Raw genomic sequence first — 13,121 nt, forward strand, 5'->3', positions numbered from 1 at the left:
ATCATGTGTGAAGACACCAAGTGAAATAAATGAAGTGAACAGAGCATTGGTTTTATATTGAATTTTATTGAAAGAGAATCCTGGTTTGTAATATTTAACACATGGATGGAGCCTATATGGCCTGTTTGGATTCTGAATTGTGTACAGGGAAGTAACCTGCACTGTTTTCTTTATTGACATTGAATATTTTCCAAGAAGGTGAACAGACATGCCATTGTATAGTTTGTTATGATACTCACAGTGAGTGTTGATAAATTCCAAACAGACATGCCATTGTATAGGTTTTGTTATCAATTCACAATGTGTTGATAAATTCCAAACAAGCAGTTGAAGCTTGTCAACCCCAGTTTTATTATAAACTCAGCTAAAAAGTGAGCAAACACTGCATGATCCAATATGGGACTGGATTCATTCAAAACTGACCAAGGAAAATGATCTTTATCAAATTGTCCATTTTACCATTAGAAGGTCATCAAAGTCAACTGGAGAAATGGTATATAGCAGAAAGTTATACAGAATAATGATAAGCATCTGTATGATGGACTTTTATGCTACTGCTTCCTACCTTAAAAGTAGTAGTTAAAAGATTCATTAACTACATTTAGGGATAGAATAAAAATTTTCATAAGTATAGACTTTAAATATAAAAGTTAATCTCTGAGACTGATTACAGAAGCATTGTAGTTGGACTGGCAATTAGGTAATATCTGGTTACCATATCAGAAAAATAAACTCATTATGTTATAAAATGTCAGATAGAGTTGAGTACAGAAGGTGCTATGGTATGAGCCACTAAATGACCCCTGGTGATGCCGGATAGTATTTTCCTGGTAATGTCACGGCAGTGAATACTTGGCCAGCTTGAAGACTTGTGTGACTCATGTTTAAGGACCAGTAAATGATTTGAATGATTTGAAGGCTGATGTGGATGATGCATAAGGACTAGTGCATAGTTTGACTGGTTTGAAGACTGATGTGGATGATGCATAAGGATTAGTGAATAGTTTGACTGGTTTGAAGGCCAATGTGGATGATGCATAAGGACCAGTGAATGGTTTGACTGGTTTGAAGGCTGATGTGGATGATGCATAAGGACTAGTGAATAGTTTGACTGGTTTGAAAACTGATGTGGATGATGCATAAGGACTAGTGAATGGTTTGACTGGTTTGAAGGCTGATGTGGATGATGCATAAGGACTAGTGAATGGTTTGACCGGCTTGAAGACTGGTGTGACTCATGTTTAAGGACCAGTAAATGGTTTGATTGATTTGAAGGCTGATGTGGATGATGCTTAAGGAACAGTGAATGGTTTGACTGGTTTGAAGGCTGATGTGGATGATGCATAAGGACCAGTGAATGGTTTGACTGGTTTGAAGACTGATGTGGATGATGCTTAAGGAACAGTGAATGGTTTGACTGGTTTGGAGACTGATGTGGATGATGCATAAGGACTAGTGAATGGTTTGACCGGCTTGAAGACTGGTGTGACTCATGTTTAAGGACCAGTTAATGGTTTGACTGGTTTGAAGGCTGATGTGGATGATGCATAAGGACTAGTGAATGGTTTGACTGGTTTGAAGGCTGATGTAGATGATGCATAAGGACTAGTGAATGGTTTGACTGGTTTGAAGGCTGATGTAGATGATGCATAAGGACTAGTGAATGGTTTAACTGGTTTGAAGGCTGATGTGGATGATGTATAAGGACCAGTGAATAGTTTGACTGGTTTGAAGGCTGATGTAGATGATGCATAAGGACTAGTGAATAGTTTGACTGGTTTGAAGGCTGATGTGGATGATGTATAAGGACTAGTGAATGGTTTGACTGATTTGAAGGCTGATGTAGATGATGCATAAGGACTAGTGAATGGTTTGACTGATTTGAAGGCTGATGTGGATGGTGTATAAGGACCAGGCTGCAGATATATGTTTCATCTTAGCATAGTAAGGAATTACAGGGCTTTGTTAAAGGAAGTGTTAAAAGCAATAGTTGTCAATACAAAAGAATGAAATTTAGTAGGTATGGAGAAAGTGGAGGAGTCCATTCCAAATTTAAGGCAGTGAGAAAATGGTAGGGTCTATACTGGACTTTGGAAATGCCATGACATTATGCAAGTTAGACCTACCTTTTGGTAGAACACAAAGTATGCAATGAGCTAATTGAAGATCAGTTTATAAGATGTCTACCAGAAAATGATATGGTATTTAGCGTGTGCTATGTAAACTGGTTCGTTTAGAGCATGAAGACATCATGATAGACTTTAGGACCATTCCAGTGGAGGTTAGAATAGATAGGAACAGTCCAGTGAAAATAGTAACTGCAACAACTGATGGCAGTAAGGACCATATAGATAAAATGGCATAAATGTTAGAACAAGTTTTAAGAAATTTTAAAGGCCAATTACTTGTGTATTGCTGAGGAATACTGGAGCTCAAAGAAAAGATGTATGTGGTAATGGCTGAGGCAGCAGCTAAGCATGTTGGGGATATGGCCAGCCAGGTAGGCCATACTCAGGCTGATTGATTTATTGCTGGGCATTTGACCATGTGTTACAGGGCTGCTCAAGCTAGAAAATGGTAAACCAAAGCTGTCAAGGTAAGGGTTCCACACACCAGTTAGTAAACAATGCACCTCAGTTTAGAAGGAGGATGTTCAGGTTTGGGTCAGCATTGATAGTACAAGGTATAGTGAATGAAATCCAGGTAGAAACATGGGAATACATAACTACTCTGCTGGATAATGGTATTGTCCAACCATTCTGTAGGTTGTGGGCATCATTGGTAAGTTTGGTATCAAATATTTATACTTTGTTTAGATTTTGTGTCAGCCACAAGCAGGTAAACAACATTATAAAGAAGAATCAATGTCCACTTGATGATGGCACTCTTCAATTTAGAAAGAGGAACTTGAGCTGAACTCTGTCAGTGAAGTTACGTGTGCTATTTTTAACTCTGCAAGGGAGTTTTGTGTGATACCCTTTGATATGTGTTGAGCACAAAGTACATTCCAGCACTTGATGGAGACTGTCCAGGTTGGCCTTGAGTGCGATATCTGCTTAGTAAATCTTGATGACATTAATGTTTTTTGGGTAACGGTTACTCTGATAAGCATGTGTCACAGCTGAGGCTAGTTGTTCTATAACTGAGAGAAACTGGGCTTAAACTTAATTCATCTAAATAGCTATTTTTGAAAAATCAAAATGCCTGTTATAGGCGTGTTGTGTCAACAGACTTTAGCAAAACTGCAGATGTAGTGTGTAATTGGTTTTTACCAAAGAATTGTGATAATTTACGACAGTTTTTAGGGTTAAAATTGTATTATACAAGTTTGGAACCCAATTTGGCTATCATTGCAGCAACCCTTTGTACAGTGGGCAGTACAAAATGAAAAGTTTTCTTTGACACAAGAATGTGAGAATGCCCTTGGACAACTGAAGCGAATACTGATATGTGTGTGTGTACCACCATCTATTCCTGATGTTGTTGTTAGTGATGTCATAGATATTTATGGAGAAAGAGAGCATGTGAGTGGCCAGAATTCAGAAAAGAAACAATATTGCATCATTAGAGACTAATTTCTGGCAATAGTGCATTTTGTGAAGTACTTGTATGGGTGTATGCAGTTAGATCCTAGGTCCTTTAAAATTGGTGTGTATTTAATGATGGAATCTATTGGTCTGTTTAAGCGCATTTATTGACAGTGTGTATTTAATGATGGAATCTAGAGGTCTGTTTAAGCACATTTGTTGACAGTGTGTATTTAATGATGGAATCTAGTGGTCTGTTTAAGCACATTTGTTGACAGTGTATTTAATGATGGAATCTAGTGGTCTGTTTAAGCACATTTGTTGACAGTGTTTATTTAATTATGGAATCTAGTGGTCTGTTGAAGCACATTTATTGACAGTGTTTCATAACTTTATCACAGGGCAAACCAGGACAAAGGCTTACAGATGGATCCATTATGAGAAGTTGTTGCCAGCTTTAACAAAATTAGGAAACTGAAAATGGGGTACCTCACTAACTTTTAATTTTTTCAGTGGCTTCTTTTAAGCCCGTTTTGTCCTAGTTTTACAGTGTGATGTCTGGTGATGATCTTGGTTTGACAAAATCATACATGACAAACAACCATAGGTTTTACTGGCTAGAATAAAGACAGAATGGTTAAGCAGTAGGTACCAGTTAATACATCAAGATTAGAACAAAATGGTTGAGCAGCATGTAACAATGATATCAAGGAGAGAACAAGATAGTTGAGCAGTGACATTAAAGAGGGGACAAAATGGTTAAGCAGCAGGTTGAAGTGACATCAAAGAGAGGACAAAATGGTTAAGCAGCAGGTTGAAGTGACATCAAAGAGAGGACAAAATTGTTAAGCAGCAGGTTGAAGTGACATCAAAGAGAGGACAAAATGGTTAAGCAGCAGGTTGAAGTGACATCAAAGAGAGGACAAAATGTTTAAGCAGCAGGTTGAAGTGACATCAAAGAGAGGACAAAATGGTTAAGCAGCAGGTTGAAGTGACATCAAAGAGAGCACAAAATTGTTAAGCAGCAGGTTGAAGTGACATCAGAGAGAGGACAAAATGGTTAAGCAGCAGGTTGAAGTGACATCAAAGAGAGGACAAAATGGTTAAGCAGCAGGTTGAAGTGACATCAAAGAGAGGACAAAATGGTTAAGCAGCAGGTTGAAGTGACATCAAAGAGAGGATAAAATTGTTAAGCAGCAGGTTGAAGTGACATCAAAGAGAAGACAAAATAGTTAAGCAGCAGGTTGAAGTGACTTCAAAGAGAGGACAAAACAGTGGAACAGTGACATCAATGGGAAAAGATGAAGAAGATTTTTTACAAATGGTTTAGCAGTGACATCAATGAGAAAACATGGAGAAGATTTTTTTAAAAATGGTTTAGCAGTAATGTCAGTGGGAAAATATGAAGGATGAGAGCAGGTTGCATGACATCAATGAGAGAACCAAATGGTTGACATTTGGTGGACTTATAACTGTGAATGAAAATTAGTAGTAGAAACTGTACCACTCTTGTGCAGAGTGTGTGTGTGTGTGATTTGGATTTTTCCTAACAGTCCCAGCACTAACCTCTTAATGCTGAGCACCTAGTGAGGCAGCTGTTGGTACCATTTTTATAAATGTTTGGTATGACTCAGCCCAGGGTCGAATCCATGACCTCCCACATCTGAGATGGATGCTCTACCCAATAGGTCAGTAGATTGGTCCTAGTGTAGAGGGCAAGAAAGGAACAGACATAGTCGTAAACATGACAACTTTTTTCCTGACAGGAAATTGAAGCTTTTGATAGTGATAAATATTGTAGTTAAGGAGTTGAGAAAGGAAAAACATGGCAGGAAATTGAAGCTTTTGATAGTGATAAATATTGTAGCTAAGGAGCTGAAAAAATTAAAAACATGGCAGGAAGTTGAAGCTTTTGATAGTGATAAATATTGTAGTTAAGGAGTTGAAAAAGGAAGACCATTAGTTTTGTTGTCATCTGAACAGGAGTAATTCACCTATGCAATAATAATTGGCCCAGTGACCTGATTTTAATGTTTGAGTGATGTTGGTATTCAGCAGTATATTTGTGACATCCACCATGTCCTTAACCCAATTACATCTAGACTAAGCAGACATTGTTTGATCCTACATTGTTTTGGTTGATGCATGACTTGTATGTTATAGTGATGTTTCCTTCCTCTTTCTGCCTTTTAGTCATTAGTTTTTACACTCTTTTTTTTTAATGTTCCCCAATCATTTCAGCATTGATCTTCTTTTGTAGTCTGTATATTGTCAACTACTCCAGATGTGCTTCTGTTAATAGGGCAAGGGGATTTTTATGCTCATGACTCATTGCTTTGTTGTATGTTGCCAATACGAAGGTTCTTATTAAATGTTACCACTTAACTGAAGTAATCTCTGACTTGTGGAATTCATTTTAAAATGACCCATTCTGTCCTAGGGTATATGAGGATCTCTTCTTTTCCTGATTTACATTCTTTCTGTACCAAAGCCCTGTATAAAAACAACTTTGCCATAGTATAGTCTGGGTTATTTTCCATGTTTTATACATAACCCTTCTGACAAATCTCACCAATTCTAATTAGCTTCACATAAGATGCACATGAGAACCTTGTTAGAAATGTATGCAAATAGGGTAGATCTTGCAGGCTCTTTGTTAGATCTTGTGAGCCAAGGTCAAAAGGTATTATTTATGGAATCAACTCATACTTGTCATTGCATGATGTTTGCATTTAGTATCTATTATACACAAAACTATATGATAACAAAAAATTTCAGGAAACAAATGTACAGATAAGACAGTTGCTCCTACACCATGTCCTGCAGGAGAATACCAGGATGGGAGAGGGATGGAGTCCTGCAAATCTGTGAGTAGATGATGATGATGATGATAATGATGAAGGTGGCAGTGTTTGTGGTGATCATGATGTAGATATTAGTGGTAGTGTTGATGATGTTGACCTTGATGATGATGGTGTTGGCAGCGTTGTTGTTGATGACTGCATTGGTGACTGGTGACAGCAATACTGGTAGTAGTTATGGTGGCAATCTGGAGGTGGAGGAGAATGGTGATCATGCACAATTTAAAACAGAAACATTTGTTTTGTTACCAAGATTCACTGAAGATGTTAATGTTTTATTTTTGAATCAGTAAAGCAGTAAAATTAGATTAAATAATAATAATAATAATAATAATAATTAATAAATATATATATGGAAAACATAACTGACTAGATTGTGTAAAAATCATAAACTGAAAATCTTATTTAAGTAATAACTTGATTGTAAAAATATTTTAGTTATGGTTATCACCAGTTGCTACAATATTTTGTCTTTGTTAATGTTTAGATTTTTAGATATTTGTAATGAACAGTCAGTATTAATTGGTAAGAATTAAAATATTAAATATATAGGTTTTTAGGTTGCATCAGATACATGTTCCAAACTAAATATGATCAAATATTATCTTCATTTAATGTTGTGGCATTAATAGACGCAAGCATGTTTTTGCTTAGATGGGTAAAATTATAGGAATGATATATTGCAATAATCACTGAAAGTTTTATGTATTTAAAGAATGCAGTATGTAAAGCCTTTCTTTTAGCAACTTTTTTTCTTTCCATGCAGTGTGCATCTGGATATTATGCGAGTGGAACAGGCAACAGTTTGTGTACAATATGCCCAGCTGGGTACAAATGCCCTGACCCGACATCATCACCTGTGGCTTGTGGAACAGGGGAGGTATGTAGACTTCAAAACTCAAATATTATCAGTAGCTCATACTCCCAGGAACATAACAAAATCAGTTTTTTTTATGCTAGCATTTATGATATTCAATTATAAACATTCCATCCAGGATATTTGAGCCAACTGTGTCTGAGTCAACAGGATTCTGCTGCTACAATAATATTGAGAGAATTGGGTTTTGTCAAACAGCTGTTTGGTCATCCTGACATATGAAATGGAGAATAACAAATGTCACAAGACTTATCAATTATTCTAATAGAGGTTTACACTTACTTAAATCATGGTGCTAACATATTGTCATCTCCATTGAAAATAAAATTACCTTTGTAAATTATTAAAATGAGTTCATGAAGAAGTACACAGTCAGCCCCTGCAAAGGACATTTTTGGGACTTCCCAGTTTTTTAGTAAAGAAACTAAATTGGAATAAAAAAATTATGTCAGCTGTTAAAAGATTGAAATCTGAATGAAATGTTAAGATTCACACCAGATGGATATAACAGAGTATTTGATGAGGCTATCATACAGTTAGTCACAGCAAATGAATTCATCAGAGTATTGATGAGGGCTATCATACAGTTAGTCACAGCAGATGAATTCATCAGAGTATTGATGAGGGCTATCATACAGTTAGTCACAGCAGATGAATTCATCAGAGTATTGATGAGGGCTATCATACAGTTAGTCACAGCAGATGAATTCATCAGAGTATTGATGAGGGCTATCATACAGTTAGTCACAGCAGATGAATTCATCAGAGTATTGATGAGGGTTATCATACAGTTAGTCACGCCAGATGAATTCATCAGAGTATTGATGAGGGCTATCATACAGTTAGTCACAGCAGATGAATTCATCAGAGTATTGATGAGGGCTATCATACAGTTAGTCACAGCAGATGAATATACAAGTCACACGAGATGAGTATGAGTCACAAAAGATGAATATATCAGTCACACCTGGTGAATATATGAGTCACACAAGATGAGCACAACTCCACACCAGATGAATATATTAGTCACACAATATGAATAATCAATCACACCAGATGAATTTATAAGAGTATATGGTGAGAGATATCATACAGTTAGTTACACCAGATGAATATACGTCACACCCTATAAGAGTATGTGATATGAGAGATATCATAGTTAGTCATGCCAGATGAATAAAAAGAGTATGTGATGAGGGATAACATACAGTTAGTCACACCAGATAAATATATAGGAGTCACACCATATACCAGAAAAAGTAAAAAATACATTTACCAAGGCCAAAGAAGGAAATGTTAAAAAAGTTTTCAATATACTGGTCCACTGGTATGGAACAACATTCCCAGTGACATAAGGCAGGCTCCTAGCATTTCTTTTCTTAATCAGTGTCTCAAATGGATGAAATCTTTAGACAATTGAACAGTTCTAGTACAATAAATATGCCTGCTTTTCTGTAATTTTGCATCATTTTCATAGTTGAATTTTTCAATGCAGGATGATATTTTATATTTTATTTATGTTTATGTACTCACAGATGCCTGTGCATATATTCCAGGCTTGATACTTTGATTTTTAAAATCACTTAATTATTTAGTGTCAAGCCAGATTCTTCACATAATGTTGTATAAACTGTATATATTGTACATAACAGATAGAAGGCCTCAAGGTAGATTAGTTCTGTAACTAACTGAGATACCTTCTCTAAATAAAGTCATATATTCTTCTTCTTCTTCTTCTTCTTCTTCTTCTTATTATTATTATTATTATTATTATTATTATTATTATTTGAATATAGAAGAGTATATTATGAAGGATTTCATACAGTCAGTCACTCCAGATAAATATGAGTAAAATCAAATGAATATATTAGAATATGTGAGGAGGGATATTATACAGTTAGTCACACCTGATAGATGTATGAATAACACCAGATGAATATGTAAGAGTCACACTAATATCATACAGTAAATAACACCAGATGAATGTTTAAGTTGCACGAGATGAAAATACAAGTCAAACCAGATGAATATATGAGTTACAACAGATGAATATACAAGTCACACCAGATTAATATGAGTCACACCAGATGAATAGATGAGTCATGCAAAATGAATATACAAGCCACACCAGATGAATATGTCACACCAGATGAATATGAGTCACACCAGATGAATAGATGAATCATGCAAAACAAATATACAAGCCACACCAGATGAATATACAAGTCACATCATATGAATATACAAGCCACACCAGATGAATATACAAGTCACATCATATGAATATACAAGCCACACCAGATGAATATACAAGTCACATCATATGAATATAGAAGCCACACCAGATGAATATACAAGTCACATCATATGAATATACAAGCCACACCAGATGAATATACAAGTCACATCATATGAATATACAAGCCACACCAGATGAATATATATTAAGAGTGTGATGAAAGTTTACTGCGAACTATGTGCATAAATAAGACCCACCAATGTTTAGAGGTTACTGTCAAGTGTTCATTTCTGTGAAAGCCATCATGTGGCGAATAATTTTTTAAAATTTATTTGTGATTGGGAAATTATGTAAATATATTGTTTCTTACATTTAATATAGTATGATATAAGAATTTAAATGTAGATTTTATATGTTTATTTTTAAAGAAGAAATTAAATTTGCAATTATTCATCATCTTGCTACGTAATATTCAATTCAGATTACTTTTTATTTGCAGTATTCCAGTGCTGGGGCCACTGCCTGCAGTTCTTGTCCAGTTGGTACCACATGCTCTGGAAGCACCGTTACCACCTGCAATGTAAGCACTGTATAATCAGTATTTATAGAAGTGCTCATTTAAAATTTATTTTGAAACAATAATTTATGTAAGATTTCACAACATGAAAGTCGGTAATTTTATTGATTATAATCCACAAAATTAGTCTGATGAAGTGACTCTTTCGTAAATTTTAGTTCCTGATATATTATGTTTATTTAGTCTGCTGTGACATTAGGATGAACTGATATGAGATATTTACACATTACATACAACATATTTAAAGTAACTTGGTCATATTGTACAAGGTATTAGCTAATTGCTGGGGTGATGGGTTAAAGTTAAATTCAAGGTCCCATATAGTTTAAAATTTTCCCTCCATGATACTCCGTGTTTTTATTTCTGTCAATTCTTCCTTACTTCTGAATATTGTACAATGTCTACCATTGTTGACACAACAGTCTTAAGTCAGGCATATTGTGTTATGGAGTAAATGCATTTATCCATTCTTTCATATATCATTCCATGCATAAACATTGGCTTGTCTGTCCATAACTTTGTAATCTTTGGATTTTCATAAACCTTTTCCCAAGAGTATATCATTATTAGACAAGTTTCTGGCATGGGAAAATGGAATTCTGTGACTTTACATCCTTTTATGGAGTACAAGTTTTGAATCACTAAAGAAATATAATGAAACTTTAGCCAGCTATATATCTTGTATGGATACCATTGTGTGGCATACCACTGCCACACCATTGCCTCATGGTCAAGGTCATGGAAAGAGAAAATGGACTTATATGACTTGTATCCTTGTGTGCAGTAATTAAGTTTTGAAGCAATTAAGATATTTTATTGAAACTTGTAAAATATCGTGTGTAGATAGTATGTTATGTACTGTAGCATCAAAGTTTAAGGAAAAAATTAATCAGTGGCCTCTATCCATGTATGTGTATGATTTTCAAACCAGTGGAACATTTTAATGAAACTTTCGCCTTGTATATATCTTGACCTAACTGTATTGCATATATTCAGTCTTTCCCCCATCTCAAGGTCAAGGTCAATGTAAGTCAGTGGCCTTTTTCTTTCCCAAGCATCCACTTTTTAACCCTTAAGATGCTTTAATAAAACTTGATCCAGGCCTGCACTTTATCATAAAGTATTAAAGTCCTTAGTTTAAATGTCAAGGTCATTTGTAGGGAAACAGTTACAAGATTGGCATATTGTATGCTGTTTGCAGTGTTTTTATTTTCCCTTCAGCAGCCTGGTGTTGATCCCAAAAATAGATAAAAACCAAGATTGTTTTTTCTCCACTTAAGATAATTGATTTCCTCTGGGCTGAAATTTTCAGTTTTTCTCACATGAAATAAACTGAAGTTGATGTGTAGGAAGTGTTGGAAATCTGGCTTGGAGACCATTACAACTCTTAAGCTTTACTTTGATGTTAAGATTTTGTTTCAGCCAATCACAAATAATGTTGCTTTGAAAGCTTGTATTTTATTGGCTAAAAGTGGAAAGTTAGTATCAGACATGAGCACATAGTTTTATGATCTCCAGGACAAATTGGTCCAAATAAATTGACTTAAATCTCGATCAGTCAAAAAGCATGGCTGTATCCCGAGCTTTTAGTTTGAGAACAAGAATTTAATGTCAGAATTTGCTATTTTTGGTATCAGACTTGCTATCCCACATATATTTACAAAAAGCCAAAGAAAATTTAAACTATTTCTTGCCCAATTATCTATTTAAAAGAGTTCTGACATGCTGACTTGTATGTAGGGAGAATATTTAGGTGGAGGGATGATTTGAGAATGTTAATGGAGTTTATTTCTTACTGAGTTTTTAGTATAGGCATTAAAGTGTAAAACTACATTGTTTTTAAAACCTTAAGTAATCTTTTTCAGCCATGTTATATCACCCTATAGGAGTGTCCCAATTTCCAATCAGTTTTTCATGCAATTTATAGAAAATGTTATTGTTGCAAATTTGTATGCATGGCAAATATATACGTGTTTGCATGAAGATCCATGTTACTTTTTCAGAGTGGACAATACTCCAATGGCTCCTATTGTGTTACTTGCCCTGCTGGTTTCTACTGCCCATCATACCTATCGGATCCCTTAGATTGCCCAAATGGGCAGTACCAGCCAGACACTGGACATACATCATGTCTTGATTGCCCTGCAGGGCAGAAATGTCTAACCAAGTCTGGAAGCCCTGTTGACTGTGATGCTGGCTATTACAGTCGTCTAGGAGATGGAACTTGCACTGTAAGTGTCATATCTGTGATGGGAGGATACTGATTTACCTATGCCCATCTGTCATGCCATGTTCTATTACAGATTTCTTCTCTGCTGAAATCTCTTGAAGGACTTCAAGTCCCCTGTTGACTTAGAACTTTGACCATCACTTAGTTAATTTTGCAGGGTCATCCATGGAGTATGGAAACATTTCTAGGTATAAGTTCAAATGTTTGTTTTTTGTACCTCAAAAACTTTTGAGTTTTACAGATTCTTGTTAATGTAGACCATCATGCATCCCATAATATTTATAATTTTTAGATCTCTAACTTTTCATGCTTGTTGTTAGATTTTAATTCAGAGTGTATTTAAAGATATTTTGGACAACTCCAGTCTTAATTTTTTTTTCTTCTCCTGCTTTTTCATGAAAAGCAGAGTTTTTTTTATTGCTTTTTATCTTTAAAGATATTTGAGATTAAAGCATGAACATCCATTGACATTTTATATGATATATACATATACAAATCTACCACAAAGATGGCCATAACCAGTTAAAGACATCTGGATTGCATCCATTTTAAACATCTGTAATGAAAGGAAAGCACTGATGTTTCCTTAACAATTCCAGATGACTGGACCTGAAAAAGTCAGACTATTTTGATCCATTTCTATCTTGGGCTTAGGAAGAAGAAAGTTATTAGAAGACGTAGACCATAGCATTGATAGAGTACAAACTGTATTGATATTATTTGTTCTTTTACTGAAGATATCATTTACATAGCTGGTAATATAAGCTTTATACATTAATGTAGCCTTTCTTAAACCTATTCTTTCATAGA

At 35.2% G+C, this 13,121-nt stretch overlaps 1 protein-coding gene across 1 annotated transcript in view; it reads left to right on the forward strand.

The window, feature by feature from the left end:
- LOC149802037 (uncharacterized) overlaps window positions 1–13,121 on the forward strand; it is a 316,208-nt gene that overhangs the window by 80,372 nt on the left and 222,715 nt on the right. The window contains exons 12-15 of the mRNA XM_089956881.1: window positions 6,306–6,394; window positions 7,155–7,268; window positions 10,004–10,084; window positions 12,085–12,312. Of these exons, the coding sequence (XP_089813007.1) occupies window positions 6,306–6,394; window positions 7,155–7,268; window positions 10,004–10,084; window positions 12,085–12,312 (512 nt within the window). The remainder of the gene's footprint in view (window positions 1–6,305; window positions 6,395–7,154; window positions 7,269–10,003; window positions 10,085–12,084; window positions 12,313–13,121) is intronic.

This window comes from Sinohyriopsis cumingii, chromosome 4 (genome assembly GCF_028554795.1).
Source record: "Sinohyriopsis cumingii isolate HCF-2022 chromosome 4, ASM2855479v2, whole genome shotgun sequence".
NCBI classification, from domain to species: domain Eukaryota; kingdom Metazoa; phylum Mollusca; class Bivalvia; order Unionida; family Unionidae; genus Sinohyriopsis; species Sinohyriopsis cumingii.